General features: G+C 38.4%; 1 protein-coding gene and 1 long non-coding RNA gene across 2 annotated transcripts; one reads left to right on the top strand and one right to left on the bottom strand.

The window, feature by feature from the left end:
- Window positions 1–3,651: 3,651 nt before the first annotated feature.
- Window positions 3,652–9,474, bottom strand: SPD1 (P-loop containing nucleoside triphosphate hydrolases superfamily protein). Its single transcript, XM_078325278.1, has 9 exons — window positions 8,682–9,474; window positions 8,091–8,305; window positions 7,577–7,727; window positions 6,262–6,453; window positions 5,899–6,061; window positions 5,328–5,581; window positions 4,908–5,084; window positions 4,533–4,715; window positions 3,652–4,128 (listed from the first exon to the last, which is right to left on the bottom strand). The coding sequence occupies exons 1-9, from the start codon at window positions 9,117–9,119 to the stop codon at window positions 3,826–3,828; spliced, it is 2,076 nt and encodes a 691-aa protein (XP_078181404.1). The 5' UTR covers window positions 9,120–9,474; the 3' UTR covers window positions 3,652–3,825.
- Window positions 4,282–4,716, top strand: LOC144575161 (uncharacterized). The gene is made up of 2 exons (XR_013518372.1): window positions 4,282–4,371; window positions 4,486–4,716. It is a non-coding gene; the product is annotated as an uncharacterized LOC144575161 (long non-coding RNA).
- Window positions 9,475–9,743: the final 269 nt, after the last annotated feature.

Below are 9,743 nucleotides of genomic sequence, written 5' to 3'. Positions count from 1 at the left end.
ATTGTATTATATATTTTATTTTTGTATAAATAAAAAATGCACTGCTAATCATAATAAATCATAATAAGTAATTGGTTAGATCTTGAAGTTATTAATTTTGTAAAATTTAACAACAGGTGTGCGAATTCACCGCTTGAATTCGTCACTCGCAAGTTATATACAGATCAAAATTTTCTTTTGAAATTCCAACTTCCAACTGTAATAAAACTCAAGAGATTACCTGAGTAGCCAGTAGGACATGTTAGATCCTGCCATGTAAAGAAACAAAGTCAGCAACAATAATATTTAAATCAATAATATGTAATTATAAATTTTAGAATCCAGATAACAGTTTTCGCACTCGTCTCTGCACTGTAACTATCATAATTGTTTGGAGGACTGAAAATTTCAGCCGCTGAATTTTCTTTTTAAAATATTAATACCTATTGTAACGTTACGAAATTTTAAATAATTAAAGTCAAAGGATTTAAAAGCAAGAATCGAAAATTTTGCTAATAAAATGGAAGTTTAAACCTTAATTAAGGTTCCTCTAAATAAGTAAATTAAGTATGAATCAAAACCGCGTTGAAATTTTGAGATTTTGAGATTTTATAGGCTGAGTGCGGATGGGTTGACCCGCACTGCGGGTGGGTGCGTCCGCACTCATGCAAACATGTGTTGATTTGAAAGTCTGAAAAATTGACTAAGTGCTGAGTGCGGGTGAGTGACCCGCACTGGGGATGGGTTCAGCCGCACTCATGAATTCCTGTATTGAACTGAATTTCCTGAAATCGGCTAAGTACTGAGTGCGGATGAGGTTGACCCGCACTGCGGGTGGAATTCATCCGCACTACGCTCGGACTTTTCCTGAACTCTTGCCTAAGTCCCGAGTGCGGGTGAGTGACCCGCACTGCGGATGAGTGCGTCCGCACTGTGTTAAATTTCATGTTCTGAAAACCGACTAAGTCCCGAGTGCGGATGGGTTGACCCGCACTGCGGGTGAAGCCACCTGCACTGCGTATGATTTCTGTGTTAAATTTGACTTCCGAAAACGACCAAGTTCTGAGTCCGGGTCAAGCCACCCGCAGTGCGGATGGGTGCATCCGCATTTAGGATAATTTTAACCCTAAAACTCAAATCGAACCATCTCTCTGTCTCCCACTTCATATTTTCCCCATTTTTCAAGTGATTTCGTCCAAAGAGAAGGAAAAGAGTGTGAGAACTTTCCGTTTCTTTCAGACTCCCGATTGTTGCGAGAAATCAAGTTTGGAACCGAGAAAGCAGCCGAGGATCTCTCCTAACCCTCTTATTTGGTATTTCTTTCTCTCTCTATTTCTCTCGAAAAGCTCAGATTTCTCGATTTCTCAGATTTTCGTTTTAAACTCGAGATTTGTGTTCGAATTGCTCGAGGACTAGTTCCTCTACACTCCTTGCTTGTTTATCTTCAATCGTTTTCCCGATTTCCTCCCGATTTGTGGATTTTTGATTTCTAGGGTTTCGAGCCAAAACCCAAATTGAGTATAATCGTGAATTGATTTGTTTAATCCAACTGATTAGACTCATAATCAGTAAGGTTACCTCCTGATCCTGAATTTCTAGAACATTTAACGGCTGATTTGAAGTTTTGACCAAATTAGGGTTTAACCAATTGGTGAATCGAATTGATCCGAGAACCAAAGTAGTGAAACGGTGAATGAATGGTAACCTAAGTGGAATTGTGTAGGGTTTAAAGGACCCAGAAGTAAATTGTGTGAGTTTAAAGGTTTTTAAGTAAGAAAGAAGGAGCCAAAAAGAACTGATACCAAAGCATCAGAATTGAATTAGGACGGTATGAACCATTGGTAAACTAAAGGGAACGTATAGACCACTGAACCCGAATTAAACCAAGTATACGTATAATATAGGTGTAGGCTCGGTCGAGCAAGACTTAACGAGGCAAATTCGAGACGCCTGATCCGTAACTAAGAGGTACGCTTGTCATAATAAGGTGCAGGATTCTTGGACTTGTTTGATACTTTATTTTCAGGAATTAAACTGTGTTTTCGTTTGTCATGTTGAATATCATTGATTGCATCATTGAATTGTGTATAACATTTGCATAGCCCAATCAAATTAAACTCGAATTGATGTGACTTGAGTGATTTGCATGCTGGTATGGTTGTAGGTTGTGTCGATCTATTATGATCTGATTTGATTGAAAGTCACCACGATTTGATTTGATATGTATGTGAATGGATTTACGAAGTTAAGCACTTGGATCCAATGAATTTGCCAAGTCGGGCTGTATGCTGACTTGGATTCCCAGGATCCTAAATGGTCTTAGGTGAACGGCCCTCGATGTTCCCAGTACCAGTTGGGACGAGGGATGGTGATTATGTTATGAGGTGTGAATTGGAATCGTGGGTGACTAGTGTGTAACGTCTATGGCTCGGTGGCATTCTCCTACGTGTTAATGCATTTGGAAGGTCAATTGAATATTACGACTATTGGAATGATTCCAAAGAGGATTTTCTTTATATGATTCGAACCAGACCTTAATAAACTGTTAAGCCAAGCAATTGCAGATGGGTGTCAGATAAAGGGTCCAGCGGTTGGCCATCTGTAGGTGTCAGTAACCCTACAGATGTGGGTTTGATAAAGGGTTCAGCTCGAAAGAACATCTGCAATTGCTACAAGCCCTAATTGATCGAGTTAAGCCAAATATATGTTGTGTTTGAAATTCATCTTGGAAATTCCGTGAACTGTGTTTCAGGTTGATAAATTGTTGTCGAGCATTGGCATTCTGTTATTTATGTTTATATATATATATCTGTTTGCATTGTTATTGTTTGGGTTTCATCTTTGAATATAGAGTTTGATTGCAAGTCCAATAATCTAAACTGTGGCAAATTTCGCACTGGGAATTTATTCTCACCCCCACCCTTTGGGTTACTTTACAGGTACTGGTGCGACTGATTCCGGAGAGGCACGAGAGTAGTAGGCCTTAGTAGCTTACCACTTGATAACCCTAGATATGTTTTGTTATATGGATTTAGGGTAGGCCTCATGGTTGGTATCCGAATGTGATACTTTTATTGTATTATTTACTGTCCAGACTGTGTACTCTGATTTTATATTAGAAACTTGTTTTGAATTGCTTGTTGTTTGGTTTGAATTGTTAATCGCCTTGTAAGTATACACGGCGTTGTATGCTTACGGCGGGGGACTGTTACGACCCGTGGCCGCGGGGTGTGACACCTATTCACAAAAATATTTATACCGAAGTATTTATATTTATAAATTAAACAATTTTTGCTTAAATAATGGTCCTCTAAATCAAATCAGTCAAACATCCTTGCACTAACAACCATAACTGTCTCAAGAACCGCAAATACTTCAGTGCTGAATTTTTATTTTTTACTAAATTAAAAGGGTTGAATCCTTTCGTTAAATAGATAGAAAATAGCCATAGTTTTCAACTCGACATTCCTTGTGTCATGATACTAATTACTCGCAGAATTCATCTTGAAAGTATACAATTAACCTTCTATAGATTCACTGGCCGCATGTTGATCACATTTGTTATTTGTACTTGGCATGGAATTAGATGTGTTAATTCAGCTGCTTGTTAAATGTACAACATTTATACAAGGCCGTATAACAACAAATTCTATCCAACAAAGCAAAGGAATATTTTGGTTAACGACAAGGATATAATTTTTTAATTTTATTAAAAGAATGGGAATTGATTACAATATACAATTAGTTTCAAACTTTCAATTCTCTTCGATCAGAGAATAGTTATGTATTTGCACTATGTGCATGTTTTCTGTGCCACCACACTGTACAATCTCTCTCCTTAGCAATTCACTCAGGAAGAAGGGGTAGCCGAGAAACACTGGCACCCCCTTTCAAGTCTGACATGAAGTCGAAACCGTTTTTCCTCTTGTTTGAGGAATCATATGCTGGTTTGTTGACGGAGCTTTTTTTATTTATTCTCACCGGAAGAATCTGTAACCGGGATTCTGACTCAGTTCCAGATGTCTCAGCTGTCAGCTGGTAGCTCTCCACAAGCTCTAGCTGACGAGCAATGATTGCAGAGCACCTTGGGAGAAGTTCCACGGGTTCTCCTCCTGGAATTACTATATATTCTATTGCCAATCTTGCCTCCTGTTAAAAGCAAACAACTCAGTTATTAGTCTCATTAGATGGGAAAAAGTTAGGTAGAATCAGGAGAGGATCTAAAGGTTAGCCGAGAGTGCTCATCCACCCTTATGATTTCAAAATTTTAATTACATATATTGAAATTTAATTGATTTTTTGTTTAAAAAAATCCTTTTATATAGTCTAGCTCCCTCATAAAGTATCAAATGTTTACTTGTAATCTAGTGGTTAGAGCTCTATTGTGTGGATGTGGAGACTTGGTTCAAATCCCACCTACCACATATTGTGCATTTTAAATTTCAGCCCCCCCTCCCCCACACACAACCCTCACTCCCAATCAAGATTTTCTAGTTCCACCCCTAGATAGGATTTCAGAATCTAAACTAGCTTTCAATAAGTTCAGTAAGAACCTCTAAAGCATCGATCTCCTCCAAGGAAGGTTCTCGTTTTGGTGCGTCATCCTCGACCTCTATATCTTCCAATTCGACAGTTTTTCTTTTGCCAGACATTGCCTCTGTCTCCGCCATGGGACCCGATTTCTTCTTTCCAAAAATCATTTTAACAGCCTTCACCAGTTGTGCCATGGTATCCGACTACAATAGGTGCCACCAAAAAAAAGTTAGAATACTTGTATTACAAAGAACAATAATTTTATTTTTTAACAACAATTGCATTCATGTCCTTAGAGGTAAGTTGGGTTTAGTACGTAATGATTTCAATACATGCCAAATGAAACTGCAATTCTTGGATGATAACAACCCTATAGATCAATTAATGAAACCTACCTTAACAACATAAATAGGGATCCGGTGGGATCTGGCAACCCCGCGTATGGATGAATCATGCTCCAACTCGGCATGTGTAACCAGCATGGCATTGGCTGTTCTGATATCATCAGTCACTCCAAACTCTCGCTCATACCCCATCACTTTTGCTACTCGCAACAGATCATATTCCGATATCTGGTACAGTGACATGAAATCAACTGAATGAGAATCAAACATGTGTATAATTTTCTCATATAGTAGGTGCAATTCTTGTATGATCAGTAATCATTATTTTATTTCTTCTTGTCATATTCATGGTACTTAATTAAAGTTTTTAAGTAGAAATCAAGGGCTGATCGAGGCCTAAACTACAGAAGATCACTCGTTCCACAATAAAAAGAAAAAGGAAAACAAAGAAAAGGATAAAATGTCAATTACCTCATTAGCATAAACCCTGACAACTGAAGGTCTTGATAATGCCCTCTTCTCTTTTCTCACAAATCTAGAACTGGGCTCGGTATTGTTCTCTGAAGGTAGAGTATTTCCTTTTAAATTGTCTCGAGTAAATGTGTGATATAATACATTTGATGGAGATGGTAGCTCTTCTCTGTCATTGCCAAATATTGGCAAATGCTCATCAAACTCACTAACTTTTTCATCTGCTCTTCTAACTACGAATTTTGGAGGTTTTCCTGTATTTAAGAAAACAACACAACAATATGATCAAATACAAGAGGCATACACAGAAAATAACAAATTGTTCAAATGTCATACGCAAAACACTAGTTCAATTAAAAGAAACTTAAAATTAATGCAAATCAATAGCCTTAACTAAGTGCCTAAAGAGCTGAGAACAAACAGAAGGATGTATAAACATGAAATATGTAAAGAGCCGAGAACAAACAGAAAGATGTATAAACATGAAATATGAAAACATAAGAACTCTAAGACACAGCTGTTGTGGGTATGCTGATATAACTAAATCTTGTAATTTGTACATCATAGGTACCTGTTAAGATATTATCCACAGTGGAATCTAACTTGCGGTGAACTCTACATTCGGTCTTTGATATCATCTCGACTGCACAGGTAAATGTTGGAGGTCCCTTTCTCTCGAGAATTGTCTTTTGGACTTTTCTCTTCTTCGCCACCTCATCACTTAGCGTGACACTCTGAATATGAAGTTTATTTTCAGTAAGTACCAGAAGAATATATTACCTACATTATACACGAACCTTTGGTAACTGCCTAAATCTGGGTTAGATAAAGGCCCTTACTTTTTGTTTGTTTGTTGTCACTGACATGGCACTGTTTCCTATTTTTTACCAAATGATAGGTAGGAATTTTAAAAAGAAAAGAAAGGTTTTGTTACCTCTATCCCTCCAACAAGGATCTGTAGGCAAGGGTTTTTGGTTAAGCTCTCAATCGTGACACCATGTGCTGTTCCAACAAGCTGAACACCTCTCTGAGCAATCGTGCTGGCTGCTAATGCCTCGAGTTCTGTGCCAATCTCATCTATTACTATCACTTCTGGCATGTGATTTTCGACCGCTTCAATCATAATCTACCAAAGCATTAAACAACATACTTATCCAGTGTAACATATTATTTAGTAAAGATAAAGACAAGAAGTACTGTGTAACAACTTATTTAGCAAAATATCCCATGTAACATGGTTCTAAAACCTGGAATGAGAATCGGAATCACCATGTATATTGGTGGATAGATATTCTATAGATTAATTTATATGTGCAAATATAATAGGTAAATATTTTTAAATTATTGTAGAAAATAATGTTCAAACAAAAGAAATCAAACATTCTCATATAGTGTTACATTTACAGAAATGTTAAAATTTTTAATAGTCCAAAACAACGTTGAAACAAATAGGACTTGCTACTGTCAAGAAAAGGACTTGACTATTTCATATGAGTCGGGAATGAAATTTTTTTATATTCTCGCATGACTTCTCATTTATATCCATTATGGAAATAAGTGTAGAAAGTTGAAATTAATCCAAGAATCTCCACCGCCATACCAAAGAGAGAACAATCATTTAAATAATTCATTGCCAGACCAATAAAAGCTGACTTTAAAACTTGGTTCTTCTTAGCTGATCCGAGTTAACCGTAAACCAGCTGTTTATGTTTACCGTACAAGACCTTTCACACTTTTATTCAACAGAGTATCCTTTTCCCCTCTGGTCTTTATTTCTTCTTCGTCCTCCCAATTACTCAGACCTATCAATCTTCTGTCTAACTTTCAAGTCATCTAATTTCTCTCATATTAGACACATCATCAAATAAATTGGTCTCTCATGTATGTGCCCACATCATATCAGAGTCGGATCAGACTCGGTCAACATTCAACTAATTACCATAAAAATTTATAAGAGTGAGTAAACCAGAAGAAATTCGGTTCGTCACCGGCCAATTCAACTCAGATTCAGCTGAGCTTCGAAGTCATGCCATTTAAGCTCATTACTACTAGATACTTGAATGTCGCAACACAGAAATATTCACACTAAAGACACACAAATGGAACTTGATTGGTCATGAACTAGGTGAAATTTAGCAATTGATAATGATTTCATTGTTAAACTTTGAATCAATGCAAAATCTGAAGCCCGTATAAAGACAAAACAAAAAAAAGAAAATCAGAGTGAAAATACACAAGTGTTTGCTTACATCATGCTGCATGCTAACTTTGGGAACTTGCATTCTCCTGGCACGGCCTATACCAAAGTGAGGTACATCACCGTCTCCTCCTATCTCATTTGATGTGTCTACTATGACAACACGTTTCTTCTGCTCATCTGCTAATATCCTTGCTATTTCTCTGCATTCAGGGATGAATTTACCTTTGCTATTAGTGTAAAGTAACAAATCCACGATGTATGTTTACATGGTCTTATGGGTGGGCATAATTGAATCCTTGGAATTTGATAAAGGACATATCACTGTATATGTATTGTATCCAATACTATGATGCAACATAACTTTCTACATAAATGAAAGAGAAGGTTCAATGCAGGCATTGTTTTCAACAAGGAGAGAGAATAGGGCCGGGTATAGGTGTCATTCTTTTTCTACAGAGTCTGTGAGTTTTGTTCTTTAGAGGACTTAGACAAAGAGATGTAATTTTTTTTTTGAAAAATATTCATGCCACCCTGGTTAACGAAAAGCTGTTCTTCTATTGTACCTTATCAAGGTTGTTTTGCCCACACCAGGAGGTCCAATGACCAAAATGGAATCCCCACTTTCAACCAAATCACGAATCATCCCTGCACTTCCTGAGATAGCACGGCCTACACGACAAGTGAGCCCAATTATTTGCATTTTGCGGTTTCTAATTGCACTTATGCGGTGAAGTGACCTATTTATCCCAGATCGGTTATCCTCAGCAAAGTCACCAACCTATGAACAGCATAACAGCACAAATTAGTCAAAGAGATGTGAAATCATAACAATGCAAATGCTAACATAATAGTAAGTTGGATTATAAATGCTTGTAGTGATCCTAGACCTGCTGGTACAGTGCCGTTTGAGTGCTTGTAATCGAATAGGACTCTTATTTAATCAGATCATGACACTAAATTTTCAATAAAACCTGATACATACAAAATACTTCAAATTCCATAAGAGAGAAAACCGGACTAAATGTTATAGCACTCACATTATCACCTTAATAATGCTTTAAATGATATCAAGTGACACTTTGAGCCGGTATTTAAATCTAAAAAGTTATTCAACTAGCAAGAGATTAAAGTTATTACATACCCACACAATTTACCTTAGAAATGGCATGCCCCAGATCCTTGGGCCCCACGGGCTCAGTCGACATAACCCAATCGCCTGAGGGAAACCGTGCCACGGGTTCTCTTCCCAAATCCAGCACTACCTCCACCAATGCCTTGATCTCTTCATGCCTCTCTAAATCTTTTCTCATCCTAGGTGGCACCAGCTCGAGGAAAGTCTCCAATTCATTCCCAGCTCCTTGACCCGCGCCTCGTCCGACCACCTCATCTAGCTTCCTATCTGAGCTCCCCAGCCCCAATTGGTTCTGACCCAACCCGACATCGTTCCATGGGGCGGTCAGTTCGTTGCTTGGTCGCCGGATCGATGGCGTAACAACAGCCTTTCGCGCACCGGGAAGCCGGCGGAGAGAGGCAGTCACTACGAGGCCAGATACAGGATTTTGGAGAGAGATCGGAGTTAATGCCTTTAGCATGTTGATTTTGTGCTTTGTGTTGTGTGATCCCTGGTGTAGAGTGTAGACTATGCGCTGGTGCGTGCGTTGTTTATATTGTATTGGTACAGTCAGATATTTAGTCTAACGGGGTGTGGATTGGGAGTGGAGAAGAGGAGAAGGAAACTGGAATCAGGAAAGAGTAGATTCTACGGTATCTTGTTTTCATTGGGAAAAAATGGGGACCCGATGGAAGTGCATCATACGCAATTTAGCGATACTGACGTGGCGCGTCTTCATTGGTTTGTCATCCTCGTGAAGACCACAAGGATGCGCCACGTGGTCGAATTACAAAAGTAGGTAAAGTTTTGTGCGTGGAGAAGAAGTCCTTCGGACAAAAGAGAACGAATAAATGGAGGCACTCTCTCCGCCACGGGAGGAGATGAGGTCGAGAAATTATTTAGCTGCTTCCGGTGCACCACCTAGAGAAACTCTAATATCATGAAAATGTGGGGCTCACAAAACAGTATTTTTGCTTGAGATGATGCACCAGGAGCAATTTAAAATTATCACTACTAGTCTACTAGGAGGGGTCGGAAGCATCAGCCTTGAGGGGCTGCGGTCCACATGTTGGAAGGGAAGATTAGACTTTAGAGAAGGATTTGT

Source organism: Carex rostrata, chromosome 23, assembly GCF_964058835.1.
Source record: "Carex rostrata chromosome 23, lpCarRost1.2, whole genome shotgun sequence".
Taxonomy (NCBI): domain Eukaryota; kingdom Viridiplantae; phylum Streptophyta; class Magnoliopsida; order Poales; family Cyperaceae; genus Carex; species Carex rostrata.
The sequence above is the reverse complement of the archived record's forward strand: the minus strand, read 5'-3'. Positions and strand labels throughout refer to the sequence as shown.

What these genes read in the sequence shown, in the direction of transcription:
- SPD1 (XM_078325278.1), bottom strand. Translation starts at nt 9,119, where the DNA reads ATGCTAAAGGCATTAACTCCGATCTCTCTCCAAAATCCTGTATCTGGC. An exon ending in TGGGGCATGCCATTTCTAAG is followed by an intron (nt 8,306 to 8,681) that starts GTAAATTGTGTG and finishes TGCTGTTCATAG; the next exon opens with GTTGGTGACTTTGCTGAGGA. An exon ending in AGGAGATCGATGCTTTAGAG is followed by an intron (nt 4,129 to 4,532) that starts GTTCTTACTGAA and finishes TGCTTTTAACAG; the next exon opens with GAGGCAAGATTGGCAATAGA.